The 22,844-nt window shown below is 49.5% G+C and overlaps 1 protein-coding gene and 1 non-coding gene across 2 annotated transcripts; one reads left to right on the top strand and one right to left on the bottom strand.

Annotated features, from left to right (window-relative positions):
• The first annotated feature begins 788 nt into the window (after positions 1–788).
• Positions 789–16,014, top strand: MOGAT3 (monoacylglycerol O-acyltransferase 3). Its single transcript, XM_058822937.1, has 8 exons — positions 789–861; positions 2,219–2,326; positions 4,323–4,393; positions 5,581–5,693; positions 6,465–6,577; positions 9,638–9,806; positions 13,424–13,611; positions 15,872–16,014. The coding sequence occupies exons 1-8, from the start codon at positions 789–791 to the stop codon at positions 16,012–16,014; spliced, it is 978 nt and encodes a 325-aa protein (XP_058678920.1).
• Positions 16,015–20,812: 4,798 nt separating this feature from the next.
• On the bottom strand, positions 20,813–20,886 carry TRNAT-AGU (transfer RNA threonine (anticodon AGU)). The gene has a single exon. It is a non-coding gene; the product is annotated as a tRNA-Thr (tRNA).
• Positions 20,887–22,844: the final 1,958 nt, after the last annotated feature.

Raw genomic sequence — 22,844 nt, 5'->3', positions numbered from 1 at the left:
ATTTTTATGGGATTTTTATGGGATTTTTTGGGCTATTTTAATGGGAATTTTATGGGATTTTAATGGGATTTTTGGGGCTATTTTAGTGCGAATTTCATGGGATTTTAATGGGATTTTTGGGGCTATTTTCATGGGATTTTAATGGGATTTTTAGGGCTATTTTAATGGGATTTTAATGAGATTTTTGGGGCTATTTTAATGGGATTTTGGGGGCTATTTTAATGGGATTTTCATGGGATTTTCATGGGATTTTGGGGCTGTTTTAATGGGATTTTAATGGGGTTTTTATGGGATTTTGGGGCTGTTTTAATGGGATTTTAATGAGGTTTTTAATGGGATTTTGGGGCTGTTTTAATGGGATTTTAATGGGATTTTCATGGGATTTTTGGGTCTATTTTAATGGGATTTCATGTGATTTTTGGGTCTATTTTAATGGGATTTTTATGGGATTTTTGGGGCTATTTTAATGGGATTTTTTTTCAATTTTCGGGTTTTTTCACACCATTTTCCTCCCCACCCTTTTCTGACCTTTCGGGGTTCCCATCTCGGGGTTCCCCCCCCCCCCTTTTTCCCTTTTTCCCCTCCCCCCCCCGGCCCCTCCCGGCTCCGTCCCCGCCCGGGTCAAAGTTCGGGGCTCGCTCGGGACGTGGCGCCCTGGCCGGTACCAAAGGGGGGTCCGGGGGGGGTTTCGGGTTCTTGGGGTCCCCCCCGGGGTTTTTTGGGCTCCCCCCGAATTTGGGGGATCCCCCCGGTGTCACCCCCAATTGTGTCCCCCCGGTCGCGCAGGGATGGAGCGAACTTTGCGTTCCGCGCTGCAGGCGCTGAGCGTCGCGCAGTGGATGCTGACCTTCCTCTTCCTCGGTAATTAGCGCGGGTTAATTAGTGTTAATTAAGGGTTTGGAGGGTAATTAAGGCCTTGAGGAAGGGGTCCAGCCGTGGAAGGGGGATTAATTGCGGGGTTAATTAATTCGAAGCGTTAATTAATGAGGAAATGGGATCTGGATGGGTTAAAGGTAGAGGGCGCAATTAAGCGGGTTAATTAAGGTTGTGGGGTTAATTAGCGCGGATTAATTAGGGTAATTAAGGGTTTGGAGGGGTAATTAAGGCCTTGAGGAAGGGGTCTAGCCGTGGAGGGGGGATTAATTGCGGGGTTAATTAATTCGAAGCGTTAATTAATGAGGAAAGGGGTTCTTTATGGAGTTAAAGGGAACAATCGGAGAGCTTTAATTAAAGTTGTGGGGTTAATTAGCGCGGGTTAATTAGGGTTAATTAAGGGTTTGAAGGGTTAATTAAGGCCTTGACGAAGGGGTCCAGCCGTGGAGGGGGGATTAATTGCGGGGTTAATTAACTAGAAGCGTTAATTAATGAGGAAAGGGGATCTGGATGGGGTTAAATAATGGTAGAGGGGGCAATTAGTGGCCTTAATTAGCTCGGTTGATTAGGGTTAATTAACCCTTTGGAGGGTTAATTAAGGCCTTGAGGAAGGGGTCCAGCCGTGGAGGGGGGATTAATTGCGGTGTTAATTAATTAGAAGCGTTAATTAATGAGGAAATGGGATCTGGATGGGTCAAAGGTAGAGGACGCAATTAAGGGGTTAATTAATGGATTTAATTAATGCTGAGGGGGTAATTAACCCTTTAGAGGGTTAATTAAGGCCTTGAGGAAGGGGTTTAGGCCCTAAAGGGGTAATTGATTGGGGGATTAATTAATTAGAAGCGTTAATTAATGAGGAAAGGGGATCTGGATGGGTTAAAGGTAGAGGGCACAATTAAGGGGGGTTAATTAAGGTTGTGGGGTTAATTAGCGCGGGTTAATTAGGGTTAATTAAGGGTTTGGAGGGTAATTAAGGCCTTGAGGAAGGGGTCCAGCCGTGGAGGGGAGATTAATTGCGGGGTTAATTAATTAGAAGCATTAATTAATGAGGAAAGGGGATCTGGATGGGGTTAAAGGTAGAGGGCGCAATTAGCGGAGGTTAATGAAGGCTCCGGGGTTAATTAGCCTCAAACGATCGTTAATAATTAATTAATTAACCTGGAATTAATTAGCTCGAGCGTGTTAATTAATGACAGGGGGAGGAAATTAACCCTTAAAGGGGAGGCTACAATTAACAGAGCGGGGTTAATTAACGACGAGAACGGGAACAGTAAAGGCAACGGGGCCGCCGTATGCTAATTTATGGTGATGTATGCTAATTAACGCTAATGAATATGCAAACGAGGCCCGGGCTCGGCGCTGGCGCTGCTGTGGCTGCTGCGGACGCGGCTCTGGATCGTCCCCGTCACCTACGCGGGGTGGTGGCTCTGGGACTGGCACGGGGCTGACACAGGTGGGGACACGTTGGGGACAATGGGGACATTGGGGACATTGGGGACAATGGGGACATTGGGGACATTGGGGACAATGGGGACAATGGGGACAGTGGGGACAATGGGGACAATGGGGACAATGGGGACAGTGGGGACACAATGGGGACAGAGGGGGGATTGGGGACATTGGGGGGATTGGGGACAATGGGGACATTGGGGACACATTTGGGACATTGGGGACATTGGGGCTCTGGATCGTCCCCGTCACCTACGCGGGGTGGTGGCTCTGGGACTGGCACGGGGCTGACACAGGTGGGGACAGTGGGGACATTGGGGACATTGGGGACAGAGGGGGGATTGGGGACAATGGGGACATTGGGGGGATTGGGGACACAATGGGGATATTGGGGATGTTGGGGACAGAGGGGACAGTGGGGACAGTGGGGACATTGGGGACGTTGGGGACATTGAGGACATTGGGGACAATGGGGGGATTGGGGACAATGGGGACATTGGGGACATAATGGGGACAATGGAGACATTGGGGGATTGGGGACAATGGGGACACATTGGGGACAATGGGGACAATGGGGACATTGGGGACAAAATGGGGACATTGGGGACATTGGGGACATTGGGGACATTGGGGGGATTGGGGACATTGGGGGGATTGGGGACATTGGGGACAGTGGGGACACAATGGGGACAGTGGGGACATGGAGGGGTGTGGGCATTGGGGACATCAATGGGGCATCAATGGGGACATTGGGGACAATGGGGACAATGGGGACACAATGGGGACATTGGGGACATTGGGGCTCTGGATCGTCCCCGTCACCTACGCGGGGTGGTGGCTCTGGGACTGGCACGGGGCAGAGAGAGGTGGGGACATTGGGGACATTGGGGACATTGGGGACATTGGGGACATTGGGGCGATTTGGGACAGTGGGGACAAAAAGGACACAATGGGGACAATGGGGACACATTGGGGACAATGGGGACACAATGGGGACAATGGGGATATTGGGGACGTTGGGGACATTGGGGACATTGGGGACAATGGGGACATCAATGGGGACAGTGGGGACATGGAGGGGTGTGGGCATTGGGGACATCAATGGGGCATCAATGGGGACATTGGGGACAGTGGGGACATTGGGGCGATTGGGGACATTGGGGACAATGGGGACATCAGTGGGGACATTGGGGACATGGGGGGGTGGGGGCATTGGGGGATTTGGGGACATTGGGGGGATTGGGGCGATTTGGGACATTGGGGACAGTGGGGACATTGGGGACATCAATGGGGACATCAATGGGGACATTGGGGACAGAGGGGACACTGGGGACACCCAGGGGATTTGGGGACACTGGGGACAGTGGGGGGATTGGGGGGGTTGGGGACATTGGGGGGGTTGGAGACATTAATGGGGACATCAATGGGGACAGTGGGGACATTGGGGACACCCGGGGGACATTGGGGACAATGGGGGGGATTTGGGGGCATTTTCGGGATTGGGGCATTGGGGACATCGGGGACGTTTTTGGGATTTGGGACATTGGGGGACATTGGGGACAGTGGGGGGATTTGGGGACATCAAGGACAACGAGGACATTGAGGACATTGTGGGGACATTTGGGGACATTGGGGGACACTGGGGACATGTTTGGGATTGGGGGGGGTTGGGGACATTGGGGGCTTGGGGACACTTGGGGGACATTGAGGGATCGGGGCCTTTCCTGGACATTTGGGGACATTGGGGACATTGGGGACAGCAGGGGGGACACAGGCAGGGGGTGCAGCCACCAACCCCCCATGGATGTCCCCAATGTCCCCACTGTCCCCACTGTCCCCAATGTCCCCATTGATGTCCTCACTGTCCCCAATGTCCCCAGTGTCCCCAATGCCCCCACTGTCCCCAGTGTCCCCAGTGTCCCCAGTGTCCCCATTGATGTCCCCAATGTCCCCATTGATGTCCCCATTGATGTCCCCAATGTCCCCATTGATGTCCCCAGGGCCCCGGCACTGGGATTGGCTGCGGAATTGGCGCATCTGGGACCATTTCTGTGACTACTTCCCCATCACGGTAACCATGGCAACGGTGGCACCGGTGACACCAACGTCACCAGTGTCCCCAATGTCCCCAATGTCCCCATTGATGTCCCCAATCCCCCCAATGTCCCCAATGTCCCCAATGTCCCCAAATCCCATAAATGTCCCCAATGTCCCCAATGTCCCCAATCCCTCCACTGTCCCTAATGTCCCCAATGTCCCCAATGTCCCCAATGTCCCCAAATCCCATAAATGTCCCCAATGTCCCCAATGTCCCCAATCCCCCCAATGTCCCCAAATGTCCCCAGGTGATCCGAGAGTGTCCCCTCTCCCCCAGCCACAGTTACATTCTCGCCGCTCACCCTCAAATGTCCCCAATGTCCCCAAATCCCATAAATGTCTCCAATGTCCCCAATCCCCCCAATGTCCCCAATCCCCCCAATGTCCCCAATGTCCCCAATCCCCCTGATGTCCCCAATGTCCCCATTGATGTCCCCAATCCCCCAATGTCCCCAAAGTCCCCAATGTCCCCAATGTGCCCAAATCCCCCAAATCCCATAACTGTCCCCAATGACCCCGATGTCCCCAATGTGCCCAGATGTCCCCAGATGATCCGGGAGTGTCCCCTCCCTCCCCGGGCGCAGTTACATCCTCCCCGCTCACCCTCAAATGTCCCCAATGTCCCCAAATCCCATAAATGTCCCCAATGTCCCCATTGATGTCCCCAATCCCCCCAATGTCCCCAATGTCCCCAATGTCCCCAAATGTCCCCAATCCCCCCAATCCCCCCAATCCCCCCACTGTCCCCGATGTCCCCAATGTCCCCAATGACCCAAATGTCCCCAGTCCCCCCAATGACCCCGATGTCCCCAATGTCCCCACTGTCCTCAATGTCCTCAATGTCCCCAATGTCCCCAATGTCCCCAAATCCCATAAATGTCCCCAATGTCCCCAATACGCCCAATTACCCCACTGTCCCCAATGTCCCCAATGTCCCCAATGTCCCCAATCCCCCCAATGTCCCCAAATCCCATAAATGTCCCCAATGTCCCCAATGTCCCCTGCTGTCCCCAATGACCCAAATGTCCCCAATCCCCCCGATAACCCCAATGTCCCCTGCTGTCCCCAATGTCCCCAATGTCCCCAATGTCCCCAATCCCCCCAATGTCCCCATTGTCCCCAATGTCCCCAAATCCCATAAATGTCCCCTGGTGTCCCCAGGTGATCCGGGAGTGTCCCCTCCCCCCCGGGCGCAGTTACATCCTCCCCGCTCACCCTCACGGCATTTCCTGCATCGGCGTCTTCGGGGCCTTCGTCACCGGCGGCTGCGGGGCCGCGGGCAGGGACCCCAAAAGGGACCCCAAATCCGACCCCAAATCCGACCCCAAATCTCAGTGGATTCACCCCAAATCTGACCCCAAAAGGGACCCCAAAAACCAATGGGATGACCCCAGGTCTGACCCCAAATTCAACCCCAAATCTGATTGGGACGACCCCAAATCTGACCCCAAAAGGGACCCCAATACTGACCCCAAATCTGATTGGGGTGACCCCAAATCCAACCCCGACCCCAAATCCGACCCCGACCCCAAATCCGACCCCAAATCCCATTGGGATGACCCCAAATCCAACCCCAAATCTGGGACTGACCCCAAATCCGACCCCAAATCTGATTGGGGTGACCCCAAATCCGACCTTGAATCCAACCCTAAATCTGACCCCAAATCTGATTGGGGTGACCCCAAATCCGACCCCAACCCCAACCCCAACCCCGACCCCAAACCTGACCCCAAATCCAACCCTAAATCCCACTGGGATGACCCCAAATCCAATTGGGATGACCCCAAATCCGACTCCAAACCCAACCCTAAATCCAATTGGGGTGACCCCAAATCCAACCCTGACCCCAAACCCAACCCCAAATCCGACCCCGACCCCGACCCCAAACCCTTTTGGGGTGACCCCAAATCCACCCCTGACCCCGACCCCGACCCCAAACCCTTTTGGGGTGACCCCAAATCCAACCCTGACCCCAAACCTGACCCCAAACCCTTTTGGGGTGACCCCAAATCCAACCCTGACCCCAAACCTGACCCCAAACCCTTTTGGGGTGACCCCAACCCCTCGGGGGGTCCCTGCCCGGGGCTGCGCCCCAACCTGGCAGCGCTGGAGGGGCTGTTCCGGCTGCCCCTGTACCGGGAGTACGCCATGGCCGCCGGTCAGTGGGGTTTTTATAGGGTTTTTATAGGGTTTTATAGGATTTTATAGGATTTGGGGTTTTTTGGGGGATTTTTTTGGGGATTTTTTGGGGGTTTTTTGGGTTTTTTTTGGGGGTTTTTTAAGGGTTTTCAATGGGGCTGTTCCGGCTGCCCTGGTACCGGGAGTACGCCATGGCCGCCGGTCAGTGGGGTTTTTATAGGGTTTTTATAGGGTTTTATAGGATTTTATAGGATTTGGGGTTTTTTGGGGGATTTTTTTGGGGATTTTTTGGGGGTTTTTTGGGGTTTTTTTGGGGGTTTTTTAAGGGTTTTCAATGGGGCTGTTCCGGCTGCCCTGGTACCGGGAGTACGCCATGGCCGCCGGTCAGTGGGGATTTTATGGGGTTTTTATGGGATTTTTATAGGAATTTATAATGCTTTATAGAATTTTATAGGATTTTATAGGGTTTTTATAGGATTTGGGGGATTTATGGGATTTTTTGAGGATTTTTTTGGGTTTTTTTGGGGTTTTTTATGGGGTTTCAATGGGGCTGTTCCGGCTGCCCTTGTACCGGGAGTACGCCATGGCCGCCGGTCAGTGGGGATTTATAGGATTTTTATCGGATTTTTATAGGAATTTATAGGATTTTTTTGGGGATTTTATAGGGTTTGGGGTTTTTTTTGGGATTTTTTTGGGATTTTTTGGGGTTTTTTAAGGGTTTTTAATGGGGCTGTTCCGGCTGCCCTTGTACCGGGAGTACGCCATGGCCGCCGGTCAGTGGGGATTTTATAGCGTTTTTATAGGATTTTTATAGAATTTTATAGGATTTTTATAGAATTTTATAGGATTTTAGAGGGTTTTTATAGGGTTTGGGGGTTTTATGGGATTTTTTGGGTTTTTTTTGGGGTTTTTTAAGGGTTTTTAATGGGGCTGTTCCGGCTGCCCTGGTACCGGGAGTACGCCATGGCCGCCGGTCAGTGGGGATTTATAGGATTTTTATCGGATTTTTATAGGAATTTATAGGATTTTTTTGGGGATTTTATAGGGTTTGGGGTTTTTTGGGGGATTTTTTTGGGGTTTTTTGGGGTTTTTTAAGGGTTTTTAATGGGGCTGTTCCGGCTGCCCTGGTACCGGGAGTACGCCATGGCCGCCGGTCAGTGGGGATTTTATAGCGTTTTTATAGGATTTTTATAGAATTTTATAGGATTTTTATAGAATTTTATAGGATTCTATAGGGTTTTTTTTGGGATTTTTTTGGGATTTTTTGGGGGTTTTTTTGAGGGTTTTTTATGGGGTTGTTCTGGTTATCGATCTACCGGGAGTACGCCATGGCCGCCGGTCAGTGGGGATTTATGGGGTTTTTATAGGATTTTATAGGATTTTATAGGATTTTTATAGGATTTGGGGATATTTTGGGGGACTTTTTGGTGTTTTTTTTGATTTTTAATATTTTAGGATTTCTGACACATTTGGGATTTATGTTTAGTAGGACTGACTTGGGGATTTTGGGGTTTTGGGGTCTCTTTAGGGTCAATTTTAACCCTTTTTTCACCGGGATTTTCCCCCATTTTTGGGGTTTTTTTGGGATTTTTTTTTTGGTTTTTTGGGGATTTTTTTTTTTATTTTTTTGGTGGTTTTTGGGACTTTTAATATTTTAGGATTTCTGACACATTTGGGATTTATTTTAGTAGCTCTGACTTGGGGTTTTGGGGTCTCTTTTGGGGGGTAACTTTGGTGGTTTTGGGGGGAATTTTGGGGGTTTTAGGGTCAATTTTAACCCTTTTTCCACCGGGTTTTTTCCCATTTTTGGGGATTTTTTTGGGGATATTTTTGGGATTTTTTTGAGGATTTTTTTGGGACTTTTAATATTTTAGGATTTCTGACACATTTGGGATTTATTTTCAGTAGCACTGACTTGGAGGTTTTGGGGTTTTGGGGTCTCTTTTGGGGGGGAATTTTGAGGGTTTTAGGGTCAATTTTAACCCTTTTTCCACCGGGTTTTTTCCCATTTTTGGGGTTTTTTGTGGGGATTTTTTTGGGGATTTTTTTTGACTTTTAATATTTTAGGATTTCTGACACATTTGGGATTTATTTTAGTAGCACTGACTTGGGGATTTGGGGTCTCTTTTGGGGGGTAACTTTGGTGGTTTTGGGGGGAATTTTGGGGGTTTTAGGGTCAATTTTAACCCTTTTTTCACCGGGTTTTTTCCCATTTTTGGGGATTTTTTGGGGGATATTTTTGGGATTTTTTTGGTGGTTTTTTGGGACTTTTAATATTTTAGGATTTCTGACACATTTGGGATTTATTTTCAGTAGCACTGACTTGGAGGTTTTGGGGTTTTGGGGTCTCTTTTGGGGGGGAATTTTGAGGGTTTTAGGGTCAATTTTAACCCTTTTTCCACCGGGTTTTTTCCCATTTTTGGGGTTTTTTGTGGGGATTTTTTTGGGGATTTTTTTTGACTTTTAATATTTTAGGATTTCTGACACATTTGGGATTTATTTTAGTAGCACTGACTTGGGGATTTGGGGTCTCTTTTGGGGGGGAATTTTGGGGGTTTTGGGGGGAATTTTGGGGGTTTTAGGGTCAATTTTAACCCTTTTTCCACCGGGTTTTTTCCCATTTTTGGGGATTTTTTTGGGGATATTTTTGGGATTTTCTTGGTGGTTTTTTGGGGATTTTTAATATTATAGGATTTCTGACACATTTGGGATTTATTTTCAGTAGCACTGACTTGGAGATTTTGGGGTTTTGGGGTCTCTTTTGGGGGGGGAATTTTGAGGGTTTTAGGGTCAATTTTAACCCTTTTTCCACCGGGTTTTTTCCCCATTTTTTGGGTTTTTTTGGGGATTTTAAAGGGATTTTTAGGGGATTTTTTTTTTACTTTTAATATTTTAGGATTTCTGACACATTTGGGATTTATTTTAGTAGCACTGACTTGGGGATTTTGGGGTCTCTTTTGGGGGGTAATTTTGGGGGTTTTAGGGTCAATTTTAACCCTTTTTCCACCGGGTTTTTTCCCATTTTTGGGGTTTTTTGGGTGTTTTTTCCCCAATTTTCCCCATTTTTTCCCCGTTTCAGGGCTGTGCCCGGTGAGCCAGCGCTGCCTGGACTCGGTGCTGTCGCGGCCGTCGCAGGCGCTGCTGATCGTGGTCGGGGGCGCGGCCGAGGCGCTCGAGGGGACCCCGGGGCGTCACCGCGTCACCCTGCGCCAGCGCCGCGGCTTCGTCCGGCTGGCGCTGAGACACGGGTGAGATTCGGGGCAAATTGGGGAAATTTGGGGAAATTTGGGATTTTTCAGCGTTTTTTAGGCATTTTTTTGGTGATCTTTGGGTATTTTTTGGGCGTTTTTTGGGTGGTTTTTGGGTATTTTTTGGGTGGTTTTTGGGTGCTTTTGGGTGTTTTTTAGGCGATTTTTGGGCGATTTTTGGGTGTTTTTGGGGTGTTTTTTGTGTATTTTTTGGGTGTTTTTGGGGTGTTTTTTGTGTATTTTTGGGTGTTTTATGGGCGTTTTCAGGGCGTTTTTGGGCGTTTTTTGGGCAATGTTGAGTGGTTTTTGAGCGTTTTTTGGCATATTTTGGGTGTTTTTTGGGTGTTCTTTGGGTATTTTTTGGGTGCTTTTGGGTGGTTTTTGGGCATTTTTTGGGTGGTTTTTGGGTGTTTTTTAGGCGATTTTTGGGTGGGTTTGGGGCGTTTTTTGGGTGTTTTTGGGGCGTTTTTTGTGCATTTTTGGGGGGTTTTATGGGCGTTTTTGGGGTATTTTTGGGTGGTTTTTGGGTGGTTTTTGGGTATTTTTTGGGTGGTTTTTGGGTGGTTTTGGGGTGGTTTTTGGGTGTTTTTTAGGCGATTTTTGGGTGTTTTTTGGGTGTTTTTTGGACGATTTTTGGGGATTTTTGGGCGTTTTTTTGGCCGTTTTTGGGGCTTTTTTTGGTTGTCTTGGGGTGTTTTTTGTGTATTTTTTGGGTGTTTTTAGGGCGTTTTGGGGCGTTTTTTGGGCAATGTTGAGTGGTTTTTGGGTACTTTTTGGGTACTTTTTGGGTGTTTTTTGGGTGTTTTTTGGGTACTTTTTGGATGTTTTTTAGGCAATTTTTGGGCGATTTTTTTGTGGTTTTTGGGTGTTTTTTGGGTGATTTTTGGGCGGTTTTTGAGCGATTTTGGGGCATTTTGGAGGAGATCTGAGGTGGTTTCGGGGCGGTGTTGGGGTGACCTGGAGAGGTTTTGGGGGAATTTGGGGGTTTTGGGGTGGTTTGGGGGGTTTGGGGACCCCGGGGCGTCACCGCGTCACCCTGCGCCAGCGCCGCGGCTTCGTCCGGCCGGCGCTGAGACACGGGTGAGATTCGGGCTGAAACCGGGAAAATTCGGGAAAATTCGGGAAAATTTGGGAAAATTTGGGAAAATTTGGGATTTTTGGTGATTTTTCAGCGTTTTTTGGGCGTTTTTTGGGTGATTTTTGGGTGTTTTTTGGGTGATTTTTGGGTGTTTCTTGGGTGTTTGTCAGGCATTTTTGGGGTGTGTTTGGTCTTTTTTGGGTGTTTTTTGGCTGTTTTGGGGTGTTTTTTGGGTATTTTTGGGTGTTTTTTGGGCATTTTTTGGGTGGTTTTAGGCGTTTTTTAGGCGATTTTTGGGCATTTTTTGGGTGGGTTTGGGGTGTTTTTTGGGCGTTTTGGGGGTGTTTTTTGTGTATTTTTGGGTGTTTTTTGGCCGTTTTTGGGCGTTTTTTGGGCAATGTTGAGTGGTTTTTGGGTACTTTTTGGGTGTTTTTTGGGTACTTTTTGGAAGTTTTTTAGGCAATTTTTGGGCGATTTTTTGTGGTTTTTGGGTATTTTTTGGGTGTTTTCTGGGTGCTTTTGGGTGTTTTTTGGGCACTTTTTGGGTGGTTTTTGGGTGTTTTTTAGGCGATTTTTGGGCGGTTTGGGGCATTTCTTTGACGTTTTGTGGGGCGTTTTTTGTGTATTTTTTGGGTATTTTTTGGGCGTTTTCGGGGCATTTTTGGGCGTCTTTTGGGCAATGTTGAGTGGTTTTTGGGTACTTTTTGGGTGGTTTTGGGTGTTTTTTTGGGTGTTTTTTAGACGATTTTTGGGTGTTTTTGGGTGTTTTTAAGGTGGTTTTTTTGGGTGTTTTTTGGGTGATTTTGGGGTGATTTTTGGAGGGTGGTTTGGGGCGGTTTTGGGATTTTTGGGGTGATTTTTGGGGTGGTTTTGGGGGATTTTTGTCAGGATTTGGGGTGATTTTGGGGGGATTTTTGGTGCGGTTTTGGGGTGATCTGGAGGCTTTTTGGGGGAGGATTTTTGGGGGCGGTTTTGGGGTCCTGGGGGGGTTTTGGGATTTGGGGGGATCACGGAGGGGTCTTGGGGTGACCTGAAGGGTTTTGGGGGGATCTGGGGGAGATTTCAGGGGCTCCAAGGACAAAATTTTGGGGTTTGGGAGCGAATTTCGGGGTTCAATCTCCGGATTTGGGGTTGAAAGGGAAAATTTTGGGGTCACGATTTTGGGGGTTCCAGGGACACAATTTGGGGTTTTAATGGCAAAATTTTGGGGTACAGGGGGACAATTTTTGGAGGGGTTTGAGGGCAAAATTTTGGGGTTTTCAGCGACCCAATTTTGGGGTTCGTGAGCGATTTTGGGGTCACAGTTTTTGGGGTTCAGGGGGACAAATTTTGGGGTTCCAGGGGCACAATTTTGGGGTTGAAAGGGAAAATTTCAGGGTTCCAAGGGCACAATTTTGGGGTTTTAATGGCAAAATTTTGGGGTTCAGTGGGACAATTTTGGGGGTCCAAGCTCCGAATTTTGGGGGGTTTAAGGAACACAATTTTGGGGTTCAAGGTCACAATTTTGGGGTTCAGGGGGACAATTTTTGGGGTCCAAGCTCCGAATTTTGGGGGGGTTCCAGGGACATAATTCCGGGGGGATTTTGGCAAAATGTTGGGGTTCCAGGGGACAATTTTGGGGTTCATTGCTGACAATTTTTTTGGGGGGGGGTTCGAACTCCCAGTTTTGGGGTACGGGAGCGAATTTGGGGGTCACAATTTTTGGGGTTCAGGGGGACAAATTTTGGGGTTGAAAGGGAAAATTTCAGGGTTCCAAGGGCGCAATTTTGGGGTTTTAATGGCAAAATTTTGGGGTTCAGGGGGACAAATTTGGGGGTTTTAATGGCAGAATTTTGGGGTTCAGGGGGACAAATTTGGGGGTTTTAATGGCAGAATTTTGGGGTTCAGGGGGACAATTTTTGGGGGCTTTCAGTGACCCAAATTCGGGGTTGAAAGGGGAGAATTTCGGGGTTCCAAGGTCACAATTTTTGGGGTTCGAGCTCCCAATTTTGGGGTTGAAAGGGAAAATTTTGGGGTCACAATTTTTGGGGTTCAGGGGGACAATTTTGGGGTCCAAGGGCAAATTTTCGGGGCGGTACCAAGGGCAAATTTTGGGGGTTCATGGGGACAATTTTGGAGGGGTTCCAGGGATGCAATTTTGGGGTTTTAGTGGCAAAATTTTGGGGTCCAAGGTCACAATTTTGGGGGGGGTTCAGAAGTCAAGTCACAATTTTGGGGGGGGTTCAGAAGTCAAATTTGGGGGTTCCAGGGACACAATTTTGGGGCGTTTGAGGGCACAATGTTGGGGTTCGGGGGGACAAATTTTGGGGGTTTTAATGGCAGAATTTTGGGGTTCAGGGGGACAAATTGGGGGGTTTTAATGGCAGAATTTTGGGGTTCAGGGGGACAAATTTGGGGTTGGAAGGGGAAACTTTTGGGGTTACAACGGCGCAGTTTGGAGGGTTCGGGAGCGAATTTCGGGGTTCAATCCCCGGATTTAGGGTTGGGGGAGCCCCCCCATATTTCGGGGAGCCCTGTTTGAATTTGGGGGTGCCCCCAGGGCCCCGCTGGTGCCCGTGTACGTTTTTGGGGAGCAGGACGCGTTCCAGCAGCCCCCCCTGGCCGAGCGGTCGCTGCTGCGGCGCCTCCAGCGCGGCCTCAAGAGGATTTTGGGGTTCGCCCCCTGCCTGTTCTGGGGCCGGGGGGGGCTCCCGGTGCTGCCCTTCCGGGTGCCCCTCACCGTGGTGGGTGAGTTTTGGGGGGATTTGGGGGTTTTTGGGGGGTTTTGGGGTTTTTTTGGGGGGATTTGGGGTTTTTTGGGGGGATTTGGGCTTTTTGGGGGGTTTTGGGGTTTTTTTGGGGTTTTTTTGGGGTGATTTTGCGGAGTTTTGGGGGGATTTTAAGGGGGTTTTAAGGGGGATTTTAAGGGGATTTAGGGGAGGATTTGGGGAGATTTTGGGGGGATTTGGGGACTTTTAGGGGGGATTTTGGGGGGTTTGGGGTGGATTTGGGGGAGGGATTTGGGAGTTTATGGGGGATTTGAGGGGATTTTGGGGGATTTTGGGGGAGTTTTGGGGGATATTGGGGGAGTTTTGGGGGGTTTTGTGGGGGTTTTAAGGGATTTTGAGGGATTTTTGGGGAATTTTTGGGTGATTTTGCGGAGTTTTGGGGGGATTTGGGCTTTTTGGGGGGTTTTGGGGGTTTTTTGGGTTTTTTTTGGGTTATTTTGCGGAGTTTTGGGGGATTTTAAGGGGATTTTGGGGGGATTTTAAAGGGGATTTTGAGGGGGTTTAGGGGGATTTTGGGGGGATTTTAAGGGGAGTTTTGGGGAGATTTGGGGGGTTTGGAGTAATTTTTGGGGGGATTTGGGGGAGTTCAGGGGGATTTTGGGGGGTTTGGGGTGGATTTGGGGGAGGGATTTGGAGTTTATGGGGGATTTGGGGGGATTTTGGGGGGATATTGGGGGAATTTTAAGGGGATTTTGAGGGATTTTTGGGTTTTTTTGGGGTGATTTTGTGGAGTTTTGGGGGATTTTATGGGGATTTTGGGTCATTTGGGATTTTGGGGGGTTTTGGGGTTTTTTTGGGGTGATTTTGCGGAGTTTTGGGGGGATTTTAAGGGATTTTGGGGGCGATTTTAAAGGGATTTTTGAGGGGGTTTTTGGGGGGATTTTGGGGGGATTTTTGGGGAGTTTTGGGGAGATTTTGGGAGGGATTTTTGGGGGGGGTTTGGAGTAATTTTGGGGGGATTTGGGGGAGTTCAGGGGGGGTTTTGGGGGGTTTGGGGTGGATTTGGGGGAGGATTTGGAGTTTATGGGGGATTTGGGGGGATTTTGGGATATTGGGGGAATTTTGGGGGGTTTTAAGGGGATTTTGGGGGGATTTTAAAGGGATTTTGAGGGGATTTTTGGGGAATTTTTGGGTGATTTTGTGGAGTTTTGGGGGGATTTGGGCTTTTTGGGGGGTTTTGGGGGTTTTTTTGGGTTTTTTTTGGGGTGATTTTGCGGAGTTTTGGGGGGATTTTAAGGGGATTTTGGGGCGATTTAAAGGGATTTTTGAGGGGGTTTAGGGGGGATTTTGGGGGGATTTTAAGGGGAGTTTTGGGGGGATTTTGGGAGGGATTTTTGGGGGGGGTTTGGAGTAATTTTGGGGGGATTTTGGGGAGTTCAGGGGGGGTTTTGGGGGGTTTGGGGTGGATTTGGGGGAGGGATTTGGGAGTTTATGGGGGATTTGAGGGGATTTTGGGGGAGTTTTGGGGCTTTTAAGGGGATTTTGGGGGGATTTTAAAGGGATTTTGAGGGGATTTTTGGGAATTTTTGGGGTGATTTTGTGGAGTTTTGGGGGGGATTTTAAGGGGATTTTGGGTGGATTTGGGAGGGATTTGAGGAATTTTTGGGGAGGGGCTTGGGGGGATTTTAAGGGGAGTTTCGGGGGGATTTTAGGGGGTTTTAAGGGGATTTTGGGGGGATTTGGGAGATTTTGGGAGGGACTGGGGGATTTGGGGAATTTTGGGGGGATTTTAGGGGGGTTTTTGGGGGTTTTTGGGGGATTTGGGGGCGATTTTGGGGAGAGTTTGGGGGGATTTTAAGGGGTTTTAAAGGGGATTTTAAGGGGATTTTGGGTGAGGATTTGGGGGGATTTGATGAAGTTTGGGAGGGATTTGGGGGAATTTTAGGGGTGGATTTTGGGGGAATTTTTTGGGGGGGAATTTTGGGGTTTTCAGGGGTTTTGGGGGCGACTTTTGAGGGAGTTTGGGGGAGATTTGAGGGGATTCGAGGGGATTTTTAAGGGCATTTGAATGGGATTTTGGGGGAATTTTGGGGGCAATTTTGGGGTTTTTATAAGGGGATTTTGGGGAAATTTGGAGTAATTTTGGGGGGTTTTGAAGGGATTTTGGGGGATTTTAAGGGTTTTTAGGGGTTTTGAGGGGTTTTGGGGATTTTAATGGGGGATTGGGGGGATTAAGGGGGGATTTTTGGGGTGTTCACCCCATTTTTTCCCCACAACAGTCGGGACCCCCCTGGAGGTGCCGCGGGTTCCTCGCCCCTCGCCCGAGTTGGTCGCCCACTACCACGAGCTCTACGTGCAGCGGCTGCAGGAGCTCTTCGAGAGGCACAAAGTGGCTTGTGGGGTGTCCCCCGAACCCCCCTGATCATCGCCTGAACCCCAAAGAATCCCTCAAAACCTCCAAAAAAAAATTCACCAAAAATCCCCCCAAAAAAATCCTCACAATTCCCCCCCAAAAATCCCAAAAAAATCCCTCAAATCTCCCCGAAAAAAATCCCCAAAAATCCCTCAAAATCCCCTCAAAATCCCCTCAAAAAATCCCCCCAAAAAATCCCCAAAAATCCTCAAAATCTCCCCAAGAAATTCCCAAACCCCCCCAAAAAATTCCCCAAAATCCCCCCAAAAAATCCCCCACAAATCCCACAAAATCTCCCCAAAAAATCCCCAAAACCTCCCCAAAAAATCCATCAAAATCCCCCCAAAAAAATCCCCAAAAAATCCCCTAAAACTTCCCCAAAAAATCCCCAAAATCCCCCCCAAAAATCCCTCAAACCTCCCCAAAAATACCCTCACAACCTCCCCAAAAATCCCCAAAATTCCCTCAAAATTCACCCAAAATCTCCCCAAAATCCCTCAAAATCCCCCAAAATCCCTCAAAACCTCCCCAAAAATACCCTCAAAACTTCCCCCAAAAAATCCCCAAAATCCCCCCAAAAATCCTTCAAAATCCCCCCAAGAAATCCCTCAAATTCCCCCCAAAAAATTCCCCAAATCCCCCCAAAAATCCCTCAAAATCCCCCCAAAAATCCCCTAAAACTTCCCCAAAAAAATCCCAAAATCCCCCCAAAAAATCCTTCAAAATCCCCCCAAAACCTCCTCAAAAATCCCTCGAAATCCCCCCAAAAAATCCCGAAATCCCCCCAAAAATCCCTTAAAATCCCCCTAAAAAATCCCTCAAAATCTCCCAAAATATCCCCTAAAACTTCCCCAAAAAAATCCCCAAAATCCCCCAAAAAAATCCTTCAAAATCCCCCCCAAAACCTCCTCAAAAATCCCTGGAAATTCCCCCCAAAAAATCCCCAAAATCCAACAAAAAATCTCTCAAAAAATCCCCCCCAAAATCCTCAAAACCTCCCAAAAAATCCCTCAAAATCTCCCCAAAAAATCCCTCAAAATCTCCCCAAGAAATCCCCAAAACCTCCCCAAAAAATTCCCCAAAATCCCCCCCAAATCCCTCAAATCTCCCCAAAATATCCCCTAAAACTTCCCCCAAAAAATCCCCAAAATCCCCCCAAAAAATCCTTCAAAATCTCCTCAAAAAATCCCAAAACATCCCCCAAAAATACCCTCAAAACTTCCCCAAAAATCCCCTCAAAAATCCCTCAAAACCTCCCCAAAAAATCCCCAAAACCTCCCCAAAAAATCCCCCAAAATCCCCCCAAAAAATCCCCCAAATCCCCCCAAAAATCCCTCAAAGTCCCCCCCCAAATCCCTCAAAATCTCCCAAAAAAATCCCCTAAAACTTCCCCAAAAAAACCCCCAAAATCCCCCCAAAAAATCCCTCAAAATCCCCCCAAAACCTCCTCAAAAATCCCCCCAAAAAATCCCCAAAATCCCAACAAAAAAATCTCTCAAAAAATCCCCCCCAAATCCCTCAAATTCTCCCCAAAAAATCCTTCAAAAAATCAAAAAAAATCCCCCAAAATCCCCCCAAAAATCCTCAAAACGTCCCAAAAAATCCCCAAAACATCCCTCAAAATCCCCCCCAAAAATCCCTCAAAATCTCCTCAAAAAAATCCCCAAAACATCCCCCAAAAATCCCTCAAAATCCCCTCAAGAAAACCCCTCAAAATCTCCCTAAAAATCCCCTAAAACTTCCCCAAAAAAATGCCCAAAATCCCCCCAAAAAATCCCTCAAAATCCACCCAAAAAATCCCCCCAAAAATCCCTCAAAATCTCCCCAAAAAATCCCCAAAACCTCCCCAAAAAATCCCTCAAAACCTCGATAAAAAATCCTCAAAATCACCCCAAAAATCCCTCAAAATCCCCCCAAAAATCCCCCAAAACCTCCCCAAAAATTCCCTCAAAAGCTCCCCAAAAATCCCTCAAAAAGCTCAGGAACTGCCTCACAAAATTCGGGTTTTTTTGCCCAAAAATGGGAGTTTTCCTCTCAAAAAAAAAAGGAGTTTACAGGTTTAAATTGTGTTTGTGTGTTGTACACACCCCGAAAAAAATGGGGTGAACCCCAAAAAAAGGGGATTGTCCCCCAAAAATGGGGCGCGGGGCAAAAGGCGCCGGCGGGATTCGAACCTGCGACCTCTCGGTTACTTTAACCAAAAAAACCCCCCAAAATCGGGGCTTTTTCACTCAAACTTCGGGGTTTTTTCACCCAAAATTCGGGGGTTTTGTCCAAAATTCAGGATTTTCTCCCCAGATTGAGTGTCCCCCCAAAAATGAGGGGGTGTTCCACCCCAAAAATGGGGTGCGGGGGTAAAAGGCACCGGCGGGATTCGAACCTGCGACCTCTCGGTTACTTTAACCAATAAAACCCCCCAAAATCGGGGCTTTTTCACTCAAACTTCGGGGTTTTTTCACCCAGAATTCGGGGGTTTTGTCCAAAATTCAGGATTTTCTCCCCAGATTGAGTGTCCCCCCAAAAATGAGGGGGTGTTCCACCCCAAAAATGGGGTGCGGGGGTAAAAGGCGCCACCGGGATTCGAACCTGCGACCTCTCGGTTACTTTAACCAAAAAAACCCCCCAAAATCGGGGCTTTTTCACTCAAACTTCGGGGTTTTTTTTCCCAAAATTCGGGGGTTTTGTCCAAAATTCAGGATTTTCTCCCCAGATTGAGTGTCCCACCAAAAATGAGGGGGTGTTCCACCCCAAAAATGGGGTGCGGGGGTAAAAGGCGCCACCGGGATTCGAACCTGCGACCTCTCGGTTACTTTAACCAAAAAAACCCCCCAAAATCGGGGCTTTTTCACTCAAACTTCGGGGTTTTTTTTCCCAAAATTCGGGGGTTTTGTCCAAAATTCAGGATTTTCTCCCCAGATTGAGTGTCCCCCCAAAAATGAGGGGGTGTTCCACCCCAAAAATGGGGTGCGGGGGTAAAAGGCGCCACCGGGATTCGAACCTGCAACCTCTCGGTTACTTTAACCAATAAAACCCCCCAAAATCGGGGCTTTTTCACTCAAACTTCGGGGTTTTTTTTCCCAAAACTCGGGGGTTTGGTCCAAAATTCAGGATTTTCTCCCCAGATTGAGTGTCCCCCCAAAAATGAGGGGGTGTTCCACCCCAAAAATGGGGTGCGGGGGTAAAAGGCGCCACCGGGATTCGAACCTGCGACCTCTCGGTTACTTTAACCAATAAAACCCCCCAAAATCGGGGCTTTTTCACTCAAACTTCGGGGTTTTTTCACCCAAAATTCGGGGGTTTTGTCCAAAATTCAGGATTTTCTCCCCAGATTGAGTGTCCCACCAAAAATGAGGGGGTGTTCCACCCCAAAAATGGGGTGCGGGGGTAAAAGGCGCCACCGGGATTCGAACCTGCGACCTCTCGGTTACTTTAACCAATAAAACCCCCCAAAATCGGGGCTTTTTCACTCAAACTTCGGGGTTTTTTTTCCCAAAATTCGGGGGTTTTTGCCCAAAATTCGGGGGTTTTGGTCCAAAATTCAGGATTTTCTCCCCAGATTGAGTGTCCCCCCAAAAATGAGGGGGTGTTCCACCCCAAAAATGGGGTGCGGGGGTAAAAGGCACCGGCGGGATTCGAATCTGCGACCTCTCGGTTACTTTAACCAATAAAACCCCCCAAAATCGGGGCTTTTTCACTCAAACTTCGGGGTTTTTTCACCCAAAATTCGGGGGTTTTGGTCCAAAATTCAGGATTTTCTCCCCAAATTGAGTGTCCCTCGCTAAATTGGGGGTGTCCCGCCCAAAAGAGGAGGATCCCGGTAAAAGGCGCCGGCGGGATTAGAACCGGTGATCTCCTGGTTACTTTTAACCAAATAAGCCCCAAAAAATCGGATTTTTTCACTCAAAAATCGGGGGTTTTGGCCCAAAATTCAGTGTTTTCTTCCAAACTGAGTGTCCCCCGTTAAATTGGGGGTGTCCCCCCGCGCAAAGAAGTGGTGCCCGTGGAATTCACCGGCGGGATTCGAACCTGCCGCCTCCCGTTTTCTCTAACCAGGCGCTTTAACCAACGAAATAAACCCCTAAAATTCGGGGGTTTTCACCCGAAATCCGGGTGTTTTTTCCCAAAACTCGTTGTTTTCCTCTCCAATGAACTATACAGCATGAAACTGGGGGTGTCCCACCCAAAAGGGGGGTGCCCCGGTAAAAGCCAACGGCGGGATTCGAATCCCCATCTCCCGTTTACTTTAATCAGGCATTAAATAAAGCCCCAAAATCCGGAGGTTTTTACCCAAAATCCGAGGGTTTTTTTCCCAAAACTCGGGGGTTCCCCCAATAGAGTGTCCGTCATTAAACAGGGAGTGTCCCCCGTTAAATTGGGGGGGGCCCGGTAAAAGGCATCGGCGAGATTCGAACCCGGGACCTCCTTTTTACTTTAATCACGTATTTTAACCAAATAAACCCCTAAAATTCGAGGTTTTTTTCACCCAAAATCCGGTTTTTGTCCCCCAAATTTCGGAGGTTTCCCCTCGAATAGATTGTCCCTCTTTAATATTAGGGGGTCTCCCCCCAAAAAGGGGGTGCCGCGGTAAAAGGCACTGCTGGGATTCGAACCGGCGACCTCCCATTTACTCTAACCAGGCGTTTTAAGCAACCAATAAACGCGTAAAATTCGAGGATTTTTCACCCAAAATTCGGGGTTTTTTACCCAAAATTCAAGACTTTTCCGCCCAATGGTGTATCCCATGTTAAACAGGGGGTGTCCACCTAAACTGGGGTGTCCCTGCCAAAAAGGGGCGGCCCCGGATAAAAGGCACCGCTGGGATTCGAACCCAGGATCTCCTGTTTACTAGACAGGCGCTTTAACCAACTAAGCCACGGCGCCGCCTGCCCTGCTCGCGCCGCCGGCTCCTTCCCGCGCCTGCAGCGCGCATGCGCGGGGGAGACCGCGAAGGGGGAATTTTTGGGGTATTTTTTGGGGGAATTTTGGGGGATTTTTGGGGGGAATTTTGGGGGAAGAGTGGGGGGAAATGGGGTGGGAGAATGGGGGGGATTTAAGAGTGGGATTGGAGGGATTTTGGGAGGATTTTGGGGTGGGATTATGGGAGAATTGGGGGGATTTTGAGGGGCGGCTAGGGAGATTTTGGGGGAATTTTTGAGGGATTTTGGGTGGGAATAGGGGAATTTGGGTGGATTTTTGGCGGGGGGATTTGGGAGAATTTTGGGGGACTTATGGGGGGATTTCGGGGCATTTTGGGGGTTACGATGGAGGGAATTAAATGTGGGGAACGATGGGGTGGGATAAGGGGAGGGATTGTGGGAAAATTTGGGAAAAATGAGGAGGAATGAGGGGAGAATGAGGGGAATTGGGGGAAGAACTGGTGGCAAAGAAGGGGAACTGGGGGAGAAAATGTGGGCAAAAAGAGGGAATGGGGGGTGGAGATGAGAATTGGGGCAGAAACTGGGGGAGGGATGAAGATTTTGGGCGACAATGGCATTACTGGGAACACTGGGAGCAAAACCAAAGCTTGCAAGAGCAGCTACTGGGAGGAAACGGGGAGGAACTGGGATGGCGGGCGACAATTCCGGGCAGGCACGCGCCACCACAGAGTGTCACTCGTGTCCCTCTCGCCGTGTGTCACACGCGTGTCCCTTCCTGCCCGAGGTCGGTCTCGAACCATAGTTCTCCGCTCCGCGGGCGGCGACGCTTCCGCTGCGCCACGGGGCCGCCGGCGGAGCCGGCGCGGCGGGAGCCACCCCATTGGTACCAGGAGGGGTTTTATTGGTGGGGGAGGAATTTGGGGAGGGGTCTTGGGGCTCCTGAGTGATTTTTTGGGGGCATTGTGGTGATTTTGGGGGGTGATCTTAATTTGGGGAGGGGTCTTGGGGGTCTTCAGTAATTTTGGGGGATTTTGAGGGGGTTTTTGGTGATTTTGGGGGAGATCTTGGGGGTCTTGAGGGATTTTGGGGGGGGGGATTTTTGGGGGGGTTTTGGTGATTTTTGGGGGTGGGGGGGAGGGGGCGGGGCTGCATTTCCCGCGCCGCCGTTGCCATGACAACGTTGAGGGTGGGGTGGGGGGGATCCCGATTTTCCCCTCCCCCCACTCGGGGTCACCCCCAAGGACGGGGGGGGGGGGGGGGGGAGGAGGGGGAGGGGTCGGCTCGTGCCGCCCCCTCCCCCACCCCTTCCCCCCCCCACGCCACACGTGACGCCGCGATGACGTCACGGCCGCCCCTCCCCCACCCCCCATCCAAAAGAGGCGCGTGGGAACGCCGGGGGTGGGGGAGGGGCGGGGGGCGATGCCGCAGGGGTGAATCATCGGCGGGGGGAGGGGGGGGGGGGAGGGGCGGGGAAGGGAGGCCCCAGTGGGTCCCCACGGGCCCTATAGAACCCTATGGACCCTCTAGGAACCTATAGAACACCCCCGGAACCCCATAGAACCCTATAGACACTCTAGGAACCTATAGAACACCCCCGGAACCCCATAGAACCCTATAGACGCTCTAGGAACCTATAGAACACCCCCGGAACCCCATAGAACCCTATAGACACTCTAGGAACCCTATAGAACACCCCCGGAACCCCATAGAACCCTATGGACCCTCTAGGAACCTATAGAACACTCCCGGAACCCTATGGAACCCACCCCGACCCTATAGGACCCTATAAGAACCTACAGGACCTTATAGATCCCATAGAACACCTCCCAGTCCTATAGAACCCCCATAGACCCCTATGGGACCCCACTGACACCTATAGAACCCTATGGAACCCTATAGACCCTATAAAACCCCTCCGGTCCTATGGAACCCACCCCAACCCTATAGGAGCCTATAGAACAC

Source organism: Ammospiza caudacuta, chromosome 36 (genome assembly GCF_027887145.1).
Source record: "Ammospiza caudacuta isolate bAmmCau1 chromosome 36, bAmmCau1.pri, whole genome shotgun sequence".
Classification (NCBI taxonomy): Eukaryota; Metazoa; Chordata; class Aves; order Passeriformes; family Passerellidae; genus Ammospiza; species Ammospiza caudacuta.
The sequence above is the reverse complement of the archived record's forward strand: the minus strand, read 5'-3'. Positions and strand labels throughout refer to the sequence as shown.

Excerpts from the sequence above, each read along its gene's own strand:
- MOGAT3 (XM_058822937.1), top strand. The coding sequence starts at position 789 with ATGGAGCGAACTTTGCGTTCCGCGCTGCAGGCGCTGAGCGTCGCGCAG. Across the intron at positions 2,327-4,322 it reads CTGGCACGGGGCTGACACAG|GGCCCCGGCACTGGGATTGG; the intron begins GTGGGGACACGT and ends TGATGTCCCCAG. Across the intron at positions 4,394-5,580 it reads GTGACTACTTCCCCATCACG|GTGATCCGGGAGTGTCCCCT; the intron begins GTAACCATGGCA and ends TGGTGTCCCCAG.